A 16,960-nucleotide genomic window follows, 5' to 3' on the forward strand; every position below is an offset into this window, starting at 1 on the left:
TTTATATCTAATTTACATTAATTTATAGGCCAAATGGAAGGAATTTAGTGTTCAATTGCTGTAAATAAATGCCCATTTAAATCGGCTTTCTAGTGGGTTCATGTGGAACGCGCCGGTTTAGAATGTTGACAGCGCGCTGGATTAGTGCCCTCAAATGCCGAGAAAAATACTGCGGGATATAAAAAGCCCAAAATGAGCTATTCGTTATAGATAATTTGATATATAGGGTTATATATATGGCCCATTTAATGTAAAAATAAGGTACATACCTTTAATTGTTTGCTCTATAAAACCCTGGGGCTGCGAATGGTTGCGAGATGAAACAGTAATTTTAAATCTATTATAACTATATTATCGAGGCCTATAAAACTAATAATAGCTTTTGCGACCGGGTCTTGCAGCGATTTTCCGTTAATGATTTACTAGGCTGAACATGTACGATTAGTACAGCCTAGTAAAAATCGCGTTTTAAACCCGCCCCCTCCAAACAGCGCCAAAATCGCGGGCCTGGCTGAGGGCAGATTCCTAATGACGATTCAGGTAGGTTTTGTAACATACCTATGTTTAGTCCCAGATAAGATTGTTGAGCAGCAATTATAATTTTTTTCCACCATTAGAAATGCAATCAACACCTCATTCTACAAAAGGTAACATGTTTGGACATAAACCATAAATGTCTGAAACTTGCATTGATTCATCAACTTCTGCAAATGATATGAGAGTCCACAACACAGTTGCATGAATGCATTTCGTTGTCTCTGTACTTTACACTGACAATGACAGTTAAAATTGAATCTGAATCTGAAACTAATGACAGAACCTGTGCTTGACCGCCTTCATTTAGAAGTGTTAGCTACATGGATACAAAAGGCTAAGATGGATATGGTCCAAATATGGGCAGGTAGGACTAGCATAGATGGGGCATCTTGGTCAGCATGGACTAGTTCGGCCAAAGGGCCTGTTTCCGTGCTGTATGACTCACTATGCTGACAACCTCAGTGGTACCTCTCCTTGCCAGTTCCAAGCCATTATACTGAAGAGCCAGCGTTTATAGGTTTATTTACACAATATAGATTTTCAACCACCCACTCCACTGGTACTTACCTGTTCGAATAGGTAGATTGGCACTTTTGAATACTGCTGAAGAACATATTCAAAGACCAGCAGCAATCGAGCAAGTGTTAGTGGCACACATCGAACTTGATTCTCTGCCTTTGATGCCACCTCAACAATCACTTGTACGCACATGGTGACCACCATACGCCGGCCACTCTCCGAGAAGTTATGGAAAATTAGCAACAGAAGTTGAAGATGCTCAACATTTAGATCTTCTGAGTCAGTTGGCACCACACCCTGGAATATGTTCTGCTTAAGTGTCGCAATAAACCTGTCGTGGGAAAGAGATAATTATCCACATAAGAGAATGCAGGAAATATTGCACAGAAATTAATGATCGTGGGAAAGTTAAACATTCCAAACTACACAGTTAAAAACATTGAGGCCTTTAATCTACTCTGTTTGTGATTCTATATGTCTATGGTTAATCACAATTAAAATCTAGGTTCAATTATAATATCTAATTGTCACTAAATCAGCAATACTAACAATAAGAGATGCTTCAGTTCAGCATTGCATACAGATCAAAGGACGAAACTGGGCAACTTCTTTTAAACATAGAAACTAGAAATTAGGTGAGGAGTAAGGCCATTTGGCCCTTCGAATTTGCACCGCCATTCAATATGATCATGGCTGATCATCCAGGACCTGTCCTGCCTTCTCTCCATACATACCCCCTGATCCCCTTAGCCACAAGGGACACATCTACTCCCTCTTAAATATAGCCAATGAAGGCCTCAACTACCCTCTGTGGCAGAGAGTTCCAGAGATTCACCACTCTCTGTGTGAAAAAAGTTATCTCGGTTTTAAAGGATTTCCCCCTTATCCTTAACTGTGACAAATAACATCGGGAACAATCTTCCTGCATCTAGCCTGTCCAACCCCCCTTAGAATTTTTGTAAGTTCACCATAAGCCCCTCTCAATCTTCTAAATTCTAGAGAGTATAAACCAAGTCTATCCAGTCTTTCTTCATAAGACAGTCCTGACATCCCAGGAATCAGTCTGGTGAACCGTCTCTGCACTCCCTCTATGGCAATAATGTCCTTCCTCAGATTTCATTTACTTTTGGTGAAGAATTTTGAATTTGATTCCTTTATTGCCATTCAGACCTTTCGGTCTGAACGAAATTACGTTGCCTGCAGTCATACACAGTAACAATAAATAACAAGATATACAATAAACACAAATTAACATCCACCACAGTGAGTTCACCAAGCACCTCCTCACTGTGATGGAGGCAAAAGTCTTAGTCTCTGTCTCTTCCCTCCTTGTTCTCCCTCTGCGCTGAGACGACCCAGGCCGAAGATGCCGCCCTCCAGTCCAACGGACCTCCGCGGTGATGTCGCCGCTGCCAAAAGCCGGAACGCCGTCTCCGCTCCGAATCGGCCCGCCACAGCCTCAGCTCCGAGTCCCGCTGCATCAGCTCCGAGTCCCGCAGCCACAGCTCCGAGTCCCGCAGCCACAGCCCCGGGCCGCTGCATCAGCTCCGAGTCCCGCAGCCACAGCCACAGCTCCAGGCCGCTGCCGAAAGCTGGAACGCCGCATCAGCGAGTCGGGCCACCGCTGCCTCGGCCCCGAAGACGGCCAGCCTCACGTTGGTGAGCCCTGGCTGGCTCTGCCTCCGGAGCTTCGAGGTCCCTCGCAGGTTGGAGACCGCCAGCTCCGCCATTAGGCCTCAGCGTAGACGGAGGCAGAGAAGGGGGATACGACAAGAAAAAGTCGCATTCCCCCGAAGGGAGAGACAAAAAAAAAAACACGTTTCACCCCCCCCCCCCCCATAACACGATCTAATAAACTAAAACTTAGCCAAAACAAGACAAAAAAAACCAACAACAAAAAGTAAAGAGAGACAGGCGAGCCGCAGATGTTAACAGCGCCGCTACTTCAGGATTTCTTACCTTTCCCAGATTTTCATGCACTCTGGTACATCTGGATCGCCCTGTGCCTTGGCTTTGTGCTGCCAGATTAATAGCAAGCGTGACAGCACAGAGAGGCTCTGTGAGTGAACATACAATGGCCACGGACCCTCTGAAAAAGGCGCGACCCCCAGTTGCTGCAGCAGTATGTTCTGGATAAAAATTAATATTGCGGTTAATATTGTGATGTTCAATGCGATTGGCGCAACAAAAGACTCGTACACAATACCAGATTCTTGATCTGCAAGATACCACATTCAAAATGTATCCATTAAAAAAAAAAAACCTACAGAAACAGTACAATCAGATTTCAGTTTGAATTTTCTGCAATGCTACCAGTCAGGTGCAGGAATTTAAATTGGCCTGCTCTTGCAATAACATGAAACATCCATGTTATACATATTCATATGTGTTCATGGTCACTGAAGGACATGGGCTGTTTCTCTGCTGCCCCCCTTCTCCCCGGGGTCACTCCTTTGGCAGAGAACAAAATGGGGAAAAAAACTTCTCAGAAAGACGGATATGTAAACGTGGTCTTTATATCAAATTATTAAGTTTGAATTATTTAAGTGATGGTCACTAAAAGCACCAAAACTGCGATCAAAAGCCCCAAATTTTATTTCTAACATATGTTATTCACAAAAGACTATTTCACAGATATTAAGAAATGAATCCAAATATCATGCGTTTTCATTTAACTTGTTTCATTGCATTTTGTGGCAACATTAATAAGCAACAAAAAGCACACACACAAAATGATATTATCATTGCTAACTGAAATCGAAGGACAGTCAGTGAACCACAGTGGACTGACTCACCTGCAGGATTGGTGATGGGAGGTCAGAGGTAACCATGGAATGGTTAAAGTGATACAAAGCAACGGCAAATTCCTCATCTGATGACCCTGTGCAAAAAGTAAAAAATGAGCACAAAGAGAGAAGGGAAAGGGTACCACAACACAAGCAGAATTTGTTTGAACAAGGGTCTCGACATGAAACGTCACCTATTCCTTTTCTCCAGAGATGCAACTATCTTCATCTTTTTGTGTCTATCTTAGAATTAATCCAGTCTACAGAAGTCATTATTCCAGGAAACACAACATTTTAGTAGTCAATTTCATATCAAATTGGAACCCATAATTGTCAAGATTTTAAAAGACCAAGTTAACCCTTTTCAATACATGCAAATCCTCCCTCCGAGTTTGGCACATCATTGGATGCCCACAAATCTTTTGTTTTTCAACCCCATATACTCACGGTGCCCCATCTCTCCAACTATCGCCCCCTTCCATATCTACTTCCTCCTCTGGGATCACATTTAACGTCTCCTCTCTCCTTACCTGACAAATATTTATCTCTTTTTCATCTCTAAACTTTGTCCATTCATCTGCCCACTAACACCCCCACCCCCCTGTATCCACCTGTGAATTGCAGAGGCTTTGTCGCACTCCCACCTCTTTTCCAGCTTTACCCCTCCTACTACAAACAGTCTGAACAAGTGTCCCAATCTCAAAAGTCACTTATCTATGTAGTCTAAACCTGCTGGCTGACCAGCTGAGTTCTTCCAGCACCAGCATCTGGGGTTCCTTGTTTCTCAATGCTCTGTTTATGGTGGTGAGGGGTACCCACAGCAGTGTCCTGGCAAATCATCTTTACCCAATGAATTGCAATTGAACCAGTTCAAGCTTTCATTAGCTGTCTCACTACTTCCGTAGTAAATAGGCTGAAAGATGTGCCTTAGACATAAGCAAACAATGCACTCCAAAGCCAAGCCTGCTTATTATTCACTAACACTGAACTAGCATCCTAACCTTTGGTTCCATCTTTGTCCACATCTTTGATGATGCTTGCTAGTGTCATCATATGTTGTTCAGTCAAAGAAACACTCAGGTAATTCCGGATGAAGTTGTTCCTCGAGTTCAGCATTGAAGATGTAATGAAGTTGAGGATGCCTGAAGCCAGGCTGAGAAACTGGAAGACAATTTATTAAAATAATTTAAACATGGAGATTTTACTAGAACTGAGGTAATCTCTTTCGCAAGTACGATCCTCAATTCCACTTCCAATGTAATTTGAGCCCAAGGTGTGTCTTAATCTAATATTTAGTTCTATATGTAAGGAACAAATCTGAAAAACCACAGCAATTTGATGTACCAAATGATTTAAGAGTTAACTTTCAATAATAAAGACAATATGTAGCTTAGTTTCACAGATTAGTTTAAAAAGCCAGCCCCACAAATTATTTAAATATGAGAGATCCAGAACTAAAAAATATTTTGACCTCCTGATTTATTAAAAACAGCTTGCCATGATGTTCGACATTTGTTGCTGGAATTCACTCACCAGCTCGGGGTCTCTGCGACTCGCTAGTATGTTGCCATTCTCCACAGTACTCTGCTTATTTGGGCTCTTCAGCCGTGGGGAGCTCTCCAGGGGAGGGGGTGGTGGAGGAGGGGGTGGTGCTGATTTTTCCTTACTGGGTGAGATAGTCTCTTCAAACCATTGGCCAAGAATCGGCTCACTGTCGTCATCTATAAAGTACAACACAGATGCCCCCACTGTTCAAAGCACGAGTAATTCAAGTAACAGTAGCACAACTTGCATCGCAATCAGGAATGAATTACAAATGTAACGTGCAGTTGCAGAATTATAAAGGACAAAAGGAAACCATCCAATCTACCCAGCCCCTTCCAGGATGACCAAAAGTGTCCTATATTCCTGCCCTTACTCCAATGTAAGGAATATGTTTGTTTGTTCCAGTCTCCAAATATCAACGTTCAAAACTTTGTTAATGATTTCAGGATCCACCAGCGTAACTGTGGGGAACTACACATTGCAATAATGTGCTAAAATACTCTCAACCCTTTCCTTGAAATTTGATTTGGCGAATATCATCCGATTATCAATCCAAGAGTCAAGTGTGTTTAATTGTCATTTGTACCCAACACAGAACAATGAAGTTCTTCCTTGCAGCAGAGGAGGTCTGCAAACCCAATAATAGGTCTGTAACCACTGATAAATAGAAATAATTGTTCAATCACCAGCAGATATACTAAATGGAAGTCATTCAGAATTTTGAATGCATCTAGCAGATCTTTTTTTATAGCTGTTCTAATTCTAATGCCATTGGAATGTGTTGAAAACTAAATGGCACTAAAGCCGTACCCAGAAATAATTGATATTTTAGAATTTTATTGCAGTTTGTGTTCTGTAAATCTGGAAAACGCCTGGGCCACGCATCATAAATTGACCATTTCAACCCACATTAAGTCTCAGAACACAACATAAATCCTGAGATTACCTTGACTACTGTCCTCTTCAGTGCTACTGAAATCATCTTCATAATATGTGTTTGAATCAGTGGACGCACTGACATCACTACTCACAGAACCTTTGCGCTGCCGTTGAAGGACACAAGCCTAGAGGTGTAAAATGATAACAATTTTAATCACCACATCTACAACCTGGTAAATATAATAACACTATGCACAGGCCAAGACAGGAAATTCCTACAGGATGAGCATGAGCATAAGGTGTAGGGGAGCATTGTTCCCAAAGGGTAACATGACCTTACATTTGTACAGCATGAACAGTGACTCTCTATAGGAAACTGAACACTGCGGAAAACATTTGAGTGTCTTTACCAAACAGCTTTCTCAAAATGATGCTGGTATAAAGGTACAATTGCAATGAACCCCGATCAAACCAATCTGCATTCTGTTGAGTAGGTCAACAAATAGTCACCAAGCAAGAGATACAGCACAGATTCATCAGAATTACATTGAGATGATGATAGCGAATGATGATACATTGACACATTCAGTTCTATTCTTTAGTTTAGGTGGTTAATGGATAAGATAAGGTGTTTGGAATCATAAAGAGGAAACAATCTCCTCCACTGAGCAATTTAAAACAAGACTATACAACAAAATTGGAGATGAACCATTGAAGGGTGAAACCATGATGGTCACGTGCCCCCACACAAAGGCCAATGAAAGGTGTGTTTTTCTCCCCCAAATAAATGTGGAAATAAAAACAACCTTCATTTTTAAGTCTTTTAGGTGTAGGGCAGCGTTGTTCCCAAAGGGTAACATGATCTTACATTTGTTGGCAACCATTATTTTAATACCAATGCATTAATTTTGTGTTGACAAATATAAATGAGCTACACATAATCATACTGTTACACTATGATTGAATCACTAACCTCACAAAAGATAAAATCTTCAAGAGAGTCATTGAGACCATTTAATCTTGTTACAAGGACACTGGACAAATGTTGGAAACCAAGAAAGAATGCATGAATGGGAGGGTGGGGGGGGGGAGGATCTGGTTAGTCAGATTGAGGACAATCGTGAGATATGGGGAAGAAGTAAATCCGCAAGTTATTTGCGAACTGTTCAACAAAGAGTCAGCACAAACATGGCGACCAATTTGGCATCATTGTGGCACTCTATTGTAGAGTGGTTACCTTTCTATAAGATGTTGACAAAAGTGTGAAAAGCAAGTTGGTGAGGGGAACAGATTCAATCAGTCTCTGGACACGCTGAATGGAGGAGCTCTGTGCCCTTATATTTAGTTCTGCAGGTGGACCGTCGCCTCTCCAACCCTGTTGAAATCAAAATGATCCATTGTTACACCGTGTCCAAATAACCAGGTAAATTTACATATGAAAAAAAGATACGCTTTATAGTATGCACGTGCACAATTTGTACTCAAAAGGTAAACGTACAATTTAGCTTTGTATTACCGTCTGTTCAACATCAGGCCTGCCATCTTTGGGTGGGACTAAGTTATGATCCTGATTGCCCACTAAGGTAAATATAAATGATATTTTGGGATATTTCAAATGACAGCAGGTAAGATCAATCCAATATCTTGAAACAATATTTATTCCTTAAGCAAACTCACTGAAATTTTACCAGGATGTTATATTGTTTTGAATAAACTTGCATACAAATACACTGTAGGTATTCTGAGCATAGCAGGGTGCACAAACAAATGAGGGGTTGGCAAGTTTGTCTTTTATTGTCATTAACAGCGTAGCTTCTTGCTACTTTTCATGAACTGTTTCCGTCATGCTTCAAAAGAACAATGTGCTGGGATAACCAAGGTCCCAAGGAAAGAGTTATAAACTTAAATCGTTATTTTACACTTCCATCTAGCTGTATTTTGTTTGAAGAGAGACACAAAATGCTGGAGTAACTCAGTGGGTCAGGCAGCATTTCTGGTTGATTTTTCATTTATACACACAGATCTCTGACGCATTTAACCTCTGCTTCACTTTTTATCCTGAAAAATCCCAATTCTAGGCTTATGTCAAAAAGCTAAACAGGTTTCTCATGTGTACCCTCTGTGTACTAAACTCAAGAGCTGCCACTTACCCTGTAGAGCGCCTCCACTTGTAGATCTTGAAAGAGTGACGTCAACAGTTTGATAGCATGATTTGCCAGAACCACAGACAAAATGCCAAATCCTTGATGTCTGCAGGAAAGGAAGTCAGACCAATGTCAACCTTTTTATTGAACTACACGAGGCCAACGGTTTGAAACATTTTAGACTATCCAGGCACTAGACAATGCAGACAGAATGTTAACAAGATGGGTAAGCTAGGACTATATTCCCTGGAGTGTTGGAGGCTGAGGGGTGATCTTATAGAGATGTATAAAACCATAAGGGGAAAAGATAGGGTAAATGCACAGACACTTTGACCCAGAGTAGGAGAATCAAGAACCAGAGGACATAGGTTTACAGTGAGAGGAGAAATATTTAACAGGAAACTGAGCAGTAACATTTTCACACAGATGGCGGTGGGTATATGGACAGCTGCCAGAGGAGGTAGTTCAGGCAGGTACTACTACATCATTTAAAAAGACATTTGAACAGGTAAATGGATAAGAAAGGTTGAGAGGGATGCGAGCCAAACGTGGGACGCTGGGTCTAGCATACATGGGGCATCTTGGTCGGCATGGCAAGTTGAGTTGAAGGGCCTGTTTCCGTGTCCTGCTGTCCCTGTTCCAGATACAAATATGAACTTGCCTGGACCATTAGTATTAAAAAGCAAAGATAACATTGAATTTTTTAATAAAACATAACACTGAGAACCCAAGATTAAAAAAAACCTCATCATGCCAGAGAGGAAATTTGGATGCCTGGAAAAGCACTGCCAGTGCTGGCCCACGGTTTAGGCAGATACGATAGTGGCATTTGAGGTAGGCACATGAATATATGCAGGGAATGCAGGGATATAGATCATGTGCAGACAAATGAGGTTAGTTTATCTTGGCATTAGGTTCGGCACAAACATTGTACGTCAAAGGATCTGTTCCCGTGCTCTACTCTTCTATGTTCTATTGAGCAATAGAAAAATAAATTGGTTTATATGAATTTTTGCCAATGGTTTGATTTTTCAAAATTTACTGATTTTATTTGGAACTGAGAGAAGCAAAAGCAAAATTAGTGTCAAATCATTGTTACTGACTGGAAGTAGAACCCAAGGAGTTTATTGCACAATCAACCACTTTCGAGAAACTCTAGTACATTATCCATCGATTATTCACTCACCCTTTAACAGGCGCTAATTTGGGCGACCCAGCTCCTTCTTTCGCACGAGCAGCAATGTCACGGACTCGAAGTGCAGCCAGTGGGTCTTTCTCTTTCCCCTTGTCAGCCAGCGCTGCAGGACTAAGGTTCAGGATCAAGTAGAGGCTGTTTAGAAGGCACCAGGCACCCAATAATTGGAAGTTTTGATAATGCTGGGGACAAAGTACAAAAAAAAATGTTTTATAACTGGCAACAGATAAAATATTTTCAACATTTTGCTTTCAAAACATATAAATACTTTACATATTTCAGTCAGGACAGCATCCCATTTGTTTCATTCAAATCTTTCAGCTGTTCCATAGCAAAGAATATCTTTAGATAAATTGCAAACAATGCCGCAAGGTATTTCCTTCTATACATTTACAGTTGCTACGTGTAATATTAATTTCCATCCTCAATGCTCTCTCAGCAAAATACTCTGAACCTGTGATACATAATGCATTGTTCAGTTTAACGAGCAACTTGTAAATGAAACCACAAGTATAAGGCCGTGTTCGCTCCATTGTTGTCATCTACTCAGAGGACAAAATTACTGGCTTGATAACCTATACATATCGAACTGAGACAATCAGTTGACAGGTCGACATAAGTGCTGGAGAAACTCAGCGGGTGCAGCAGCATCTATGGAGCGAAGGAAATAGGCAACGTTTCGGGACGAAACCAAAGGTTTCGGCCTATTTCCTTCGCTCCATAGATGCTGCTGCACCCGCCGAGTTTCTCCAGCACTTTTGTCTACCGTCGATTTTCCAGCATCTGCAGTTCCTTCTTAAACAATCGGTTGACAGACTGGGAACATACAAGAGGATTGCAGAACATTTCCATCAGTACACTGCAATAGAGCAGAATCTATGGGATTATTATGAATCTATTTCAATAATATCTCCATCGTCTGACTTCCACGTTAATTAAAGTAAGAACTCCAAGGGCCAGAGCATCAATCTGCCAACGCCCACCATCTGGTCTCGGACACAATGCTCTCATGTCTGAGTCCAGTTTGTTACTAGGCAAGTCTTCTGGAGTTTCCAATCTCGCACTGTCATTGAACCTGCATCATCCAGATTGTGCATGGAATTCAATTGGACCTGTGACACAGGGTTTGCTATCCGGGGACTAACATTAGCAATTAGAACAGGACAGCTGCACAGCACAGGAACAGGCCCTTTGGCCCGTGAGATCTGTAATGAACGAGATTAATTAAACCAAATTAAGCCAAATTATACTACAATTCTGACCTATCTAACCGACTAATGCCTCTCATAATTTTGTCTCCCCTCAACCACAAAGATTCCAGAGGGAAATAATCCAAGTCTGTCCATTCTCTCCTCATAACCATTGCACTCCAATCCAGGCCGCATCTTGATGGACTTCTTTATACCCTCATTATTCCTGTAATTGGATGCTAAGAGCCAGACAATACTCCAAATACAGCAAAACCAAAGTTTTAGGGCTGCAACATGACTTCCTGATTCTTGTGCTGAAATGCCCCAACCAATGAAGCATACCAAACGTACTACAGAGACATCTTACCTCCCCACCTGCACGTCGTGAGCTGTTAATTGCTTGACCGATCATGTCATAAATTTCCAACTGCAATAATAAATGAAATATTAATTTAGTGCTGCATTCAAGCAATCGGGAAATGCCTTATATACATCCATATCACACCCGCAGAGCCAGAACGTGGAGAAGGAGGAGGACAATGGCAAGATGATTCATACCTTGAGTTTTACGGCTTACAGCAAAACATGTTATATAGTTGAATGACAACCCCGTTGTTGATGCTTTAAATTATTAACAAATAGCATGGTTCCTAACTAAACCAAGTTGAACAAAAACTGAAAATTGTCAAAATTAGAATATATCCTGCAGAAAGGTTCAAGACGTGCTTTTAGCATAGTCCTTTAATCTCTTAACCTGCTCAGATCCAGTTAGCCATAATAACTACGTGAATTTATCTTGTAGCAGTTCCAATGCAGCTGATGTGAAACATACAAAAGGACTGCCCTCATCCAACTTAACAGGACAAGCATGTGAAAAAAAACTTCATAAAGAAACAAAACTACTGAAGAAGAAGGCACTGGAGAACTAAGGATGATCTTGCAACTACTTGAGAAAGTACATTGTCAAGGTACGTGAAGCCAACAGTTGTGAACCTGGGTTTTAGGATGGACAGTGACTTTAAATTAGATCGCCAAATATGCGCGGTGGTTAAGTCCAGCTTCTTTCACCTAAGGAAGCTGGCGAAGGTGAAGCCCATTCTCGAGCGGCAGCATTTTGAGACAGTAATCCATGCCTTTATTACATCTAGGCTGGATTACTGTAACGCGCTCTATTTTGGTGTTGCTCGTTCTTCACTGGCTCGTCTCCAGTTGGTTCAGAATGCTGCTGCTCGCCTTTTAACAGGGACTCGAAAGAGGGAGCACATATCGCCAATTCTGGCCTCCCTACACTGGCTCCCGGTGCACTTTCGGGTTCATTTTAAGTTACTGTTATTTGTTTTTAAATCTCTGAATGGGCTCGCCCCGCCTTACCTCTCTGAGCTGCTCCACCCATACACTCCTGCCTGGTCCCTCAGGTCAGCTGGTCAGCTGCTCCTGGAGGTACCGAGGTCTAGTCGGAGGCTCAGAGGGGATAGAGCCTTCTCTGTTGCTGCTCCGGCACTCTGGAACACCCTGCCGCTGCACATCAGACAGGCCCCCTCACTGTCCATCTTCAAATCCAGTGTTAAAACGCATTTGTACTCCCTGGCTTTTGACCATGCCTGAGGCTTTGCTTCTGTTTGTGGTGTTTTTGATGTTTCTTTATTTTACATGTCTTTTCCTACTATTTCTTTTGATTGTTATTTTTGGTGTGTATTAACTTTTTTGTCAATGATTAGTGATGTACAGCACTTTGTTGCAGCTATGTTTGTTTTTAAAGTGCTCTATAAATAAAATTATTATTATTATTATTATTATTATTATTATTACATTCTGGGAATCAGGACTGTGACATAGCAGCACACAGGATGCACTAGGAATCGCAACAGACATCCTAGTAAGTGCCTCACAAACCACCCACCTGCCCGTACCATGAGGCACTTAGACTAGCCCAAAATGTCTGTGGTTCCCACAATGGCCTCGTCAGTCACCTCAGAACCGAAGGAGGAAAAGTCCTCCTTGATGCCAAGGGACTGCTTAAGACAATGACGACCCAAATGCCTGCATGAAATTGGGATTCTCCTCAACATATTCCCTGATTGATCACTATCTTATTCTAACCAGCATCTGGCTTGGCAGAGTAACACACTCCCTTTTATCTGAACAACATTAATACCATGAAAACAAAAACAAATCGAATTTATCCCCGAGTGCTTGCATTATTCCAAAGATTAATTGCAATACTTTAAAATACATCTCGTCATACAGCACTTACACATTTCTGTACAATTGTAGCTGCATCATTTTCATAGTCTTCATCTTTACTGGTAGATCCAGATCGAACTTGCAAGCTACTGCCCACATGTAGAATAGCCATGCATGTCGCAACACTCACTCCTAGTGAAAGAATACTAGAAATTAACCATCATTAAACATTCAAATCTAGTTTAGATTGTATGATTAGAAACCAACTTTATGGCCTTCAAAAGGAAAGCTTAAATAAGAAATCATTTGTATTTACTAGGAAAACAAAGGGGGAGCTTTGGGTTATTAACATATTAAAAAAATCTGCATCTAGGATTTTCACGCAAGTATGGGAAGAAATTATGAGGCCACTGACCATCATTTTCCATCACTCTTTGGATACAGGGGCTGGGCCTGAGAACTGTAGAGTGACAAATATTACATGTCTAACAGTTTAATCTCAAACTTCTCAGAATCTTTGATTGGGAATTTTATTAAGATTCAACTGGAGGAAATGAATTAATCAATGCAAGCATACAAGTACAAATCAAATTAGATTTGATTTTAATGACATGACGAATAAGGTCGATGAGGGTAATGCAGTTGCGTGTGAGCTTACAAAAGGCATTTTGATAAGGTGCTCATTAGTAAAGATGAGGCTCCTGGCATAAAAATGAAATTGAGAGCATGAACACTAAGTTGTCCTAGTAACAGATAACAGATTGTTGTCAATGCTCGTTCAATAATGCACCAGGGAAGATGAATAATGATACTCCACAGGAAGCTGAGCTCGAACCATCTCCTTTTCTGATCCAAGACATAAGTATGCAAACCACAATTTCTATATTTGTAGATGACACAAATATTGGCAGTATTGCAAAAAGGCAATTGATAAAATTGCAGCATTTTCTAGCTAGGCTGGAAAAATGGCTTATGAAAGATGATGTTTTAATGAAAATAAATGTTAGTTGATTCATTTTTACTGAGGAAACTGAGCAGTAATATAAAGGATATTGTACTAAAAGGCATGCAAGAACTGCTGGACCAATGGACAGCGTTGACATCATTAAACTTGGCAAAGCAGATGAAGAAATAAGGCACATGTACTTCTAGGCATCATGAACTGAGACAAAGTATAAAGGAAGGGATGTTATGCATTAAGAAGGAAAGATCTTTATCATTCACTGGTCCACACTCAACTGTGCTCACTCCTGATCACTGCATCTGGAAGGATGTGATGGCATTAGATAAGGTTCAGTAGAGATTTATGAAAATTGTTCCAGGAATAAGAAACTAAAGTATAAAGGATAGATTGGAGGCTCTGAATATGTTCTGTAGGGAAGAGGCTGAGGAAGACCTGACAGAAATGATGAGATCCGGATAGGGTTGATAATGTTCCTGTGGTTGAAGGGTCAAAGTTTAGATACAGGTATGAAATACTGACATGGGGTGCTTTTTTGCACAGTACATAGTTGAAATCTGTAGGTTCGGAATTGGCAGATTCCACCAAGGCCCTCAAGAGGCAGCTGGATAAATTTTATGGGGAGGGAAAATTGTCAAAGCTGTAGAGAAAAGGCAGGGTGGGGTAGAATTCGTGAGCTGCCTGGTAAGAGAGTGGGCAAGGGAATAATGGACCAAATTGCTCCATCTGTGCTATAACCATTCTATGATTATAACATGCATGACAACTGAAAGAAAATTAACATGAAATGTTAACAAAATAACCACATTGCTCAATATATAATCCTATTGACAAAGAACATTGGGTATGGTTTCTACCAGACCTACTTTCACAATTCCTCTCATGAAAATGACATTTAAAAGGACACATTCACTTTAATCTGCTGTTTCCCAGCCTTGGAAAGACATTTTATTTGTTCGTATACAGACCTGCATATAAACAACTCAGTGCTAATACAGTCACATCCTGTAATCTTTCAGGGGTCAGGGGCTCAAGAACAGGCAACGAGAGCGTGTCCAGTGCCATGGTAACGTCAATAACCAAGGAGTGGAATCTGAAGATATAGCGTTAAAAGAGAATATTTAGAAAACAATGTATGGAAGAAATCAAAAATCACATCCCGCTAGTGTTTAAAAAGACATGTGGATCAGTCAAATTTCTACCCAGAGCAAATTAACCATTCAAAATGTATTACCCGAGACACAAAATTGATAATTTGCCTCACATCAATCAATACGTTTTAACCAATGACATGAAAATTGAAAGTCTCTCATCAGTCCCCACTGAATGTTTACAACTCACCCATTCCGTACTGCAGTTGCGTCTGCAACTGTAGCAGGCATAATGAAAAAGGAGTTGGCAGAGACAGCATCTTGGAAACGGTTAATATATCGCAGGAAGTAGGGAAGGTTTAAGCAGACCCGCAACAGCTTCTCAGAGCCTCCTGCAAAATGTCAAGTAAATATTCTTCCTTTAACATCAAGTTAAATGCAAACAAGATCGAGCACAAGCAAATGAACCAACCGCAATGATGCAAGATCATATTCTTAGTATGTTTGGCTTTAACATAAAGTAAAACGAACATGTTAATTATCATGAACTGGAGATATTAATTATCATATACGCAGTGAGAGCAGAGCCACTAAGGAAGATACTTTGAAAACAGAAACTGCAGCATAAAGACTGAAAACAGCAAATGCTACATATTTATTTGAAGGGAAAAGATAAGCATGACTATAAATCTGTTAGCCTCATATTTATAGCAGAAAATAATGGTTCAGATCAGGCAAAATAGACTAACATAAGGGCCACAAATATGGCTTTGTAGAGCACAAATTCAGTCCTATTTCTCAATTGCACTGAACAAGGTGAAAATTGTGCATATGTTCACGTACATATAAAACAACATTGGCCCCAGCACAGGTCATTCCAATATATACTTCCCAACTCCAAGCCAACATTCAATTCATTCAGTTACTTGGACCTTGACTCTTATATGCAATGACTCTCTTCTTGGTAATGTCTTTACAAACCACCTCCGACTTTCTTTTAAATGCAGCTCCGCTAGGTCCCCCATACCATATTGTCCACCAGTCACTCTCTACTCTTCTCATATCAGTCTCACCCGACAGTTGTGTTCTTCACTAAATTACCCAAATGTTTCTCAGCCCATGTGTAAAAATATATCGATTCTACAGTCTGATTCTGGGTTAGTGACATAGATGATTCAAGTGTGGCAACAAGTTCACCAAAATACACATGCAGTCCCAAAACTCAAATAGGCAACAACAGTATTTAGTTTGTTCGATAATCATTTTAAATTTATGGAATCATTATTTACCCAACAGCTTTTTGGATGTGGAGTAAGTAACACATGATTAAGGGTCAAAAAGGACTATCATTCCTGACTGAAAACAGCATTTAGTTAACCAAGCCCAATTGGTCTGAAGAAGGGTCTCGACCCAAAGCGTTGTCTATTTACTTCGCTCCATAGATGCTGCCTCACCCGCTGAGTTTCTCCAGCATTTTTGTCTACCTTCGATTTTCCAGCATCTGCAGTTCCTTCTCAAACAGCCCAATTAATTTGCTATTTTTAACGTCTGTAAGCAAGTTTAACGTCTATAAGTTTATGTAACATTTGTCATCACATTTGTTATAGGAACGACTCAAATTGCTTTAAAACAATAACATTCCACTGCAGCTCTCTTTAGGGTGACGTTTTCACATTTAAACTCACCCAATGCTTGTAAACTGGACACGTTCTGTGCAATGAATGCGTTTTTCATCTTGGTAACTGTTGCTTGATCTGTTACAGTCTGGTCATCACTTTCTCCATCCACCTGACAAATTAAAAAAGATACTCAAAATTCACATGAAGCTGTGCAGCTGCACCAGTCTGTGTTGGAGTTTAATTCCCCACCAATGCCAACCACTCTCTCTCTCGTATGTCATGTTTTCAACTACCTGTTCTAACTATTTGC

The 16,960-nt window shown here is 40.7% G+C and overlaps 1 protein-coding gene across 5 annotated transcripts in view; it reads right to left on the bottom strand.

Annotated features, from left to right (window-relative positions):
* ubr4 (ubiquitin protein ligase E3 component n-recognin 4) overlaps positions 1 to 16,960 on the bottom strand; it is a 143,035-nt gene that overhangs the window by 115,750 nt on the left and 10,325 nt on the right. For all 5 annotated transcript variants that reach the window (XM_055659223.1, XM_055659222.1, XM_055659227.1 and 2 more), the window contains exons 6-19: positions 16,717 to 16,819; positions 15,282 to 15,423; positions 14,909 to 15,033; positions 13,050 to 13,171; positions 11,163 to 11,222; positions 9,597 to 9,787; positions 8,417 to 8,516; positions 7,504 to 7,641; positions 6,334 to 6,451; positions 5,376 to 5,563; positions 4,844 to 5,003; positions 3,852 to 3,937; positions 3,016 to 3,185; positions 1,105 to 1,387 (exon numbers count right to left, since the gene is read on the bottom strand). In XM_055659223.1, the coding sequence (XP_055515198.1) occupies positions 1,105 to 1,387; positions 3,016 to 3,185; positions 3,852 to 3,937; positions 4,844 to 5,003; positions 5,376 to 5,563; positions 6,334 to 6,451; positions 7,504 to 7,641; positions 8,417 to 8,516; positions 9,597 to 9,787; positions 11,163 to 11,222; positions 13,050 to 13,171; positions 14,909 to 15,033; positions 15,282 to 15,423; positions 16,717 to 16,819 (1,986 nt within the window). The remainder of the gene's footprint in view (positions 1 to 1,104; positions 1,388 to 3,015; positions 3,186 to 3,851; positions 3,938 to 4,843; positions 5,004 to 5,375; positions 5,564 to 6,333; positions 6,452 to 7,503; positions 7,642 to 8,416; positions 8,517 to 9,596; positions 9,788 to 11,162; positions 11,223 to 13,049; positions 13,172 to 14,908; positions 15,034 to 15,281; positions 15,424 to 16,716; positions 16,820 to 16,960) is intronic.

Source organism: Leucoraja erinacea, chromosome 30 (genome assembly GCF_028641065.1).
Source record: "Leucoraja erinacea ecotype New England chromosome 30, Leri_hhj_1, whole genome shotgun sequence".
In the NCBI taxonomy this organism is placed as follows: domain Eukaryota; kingdom Metazoa; phylum Chordata; class Chondrichthyes; order Rajiformes; family Rajidae; genus Leucoraja; species Leucoraja erinaceus.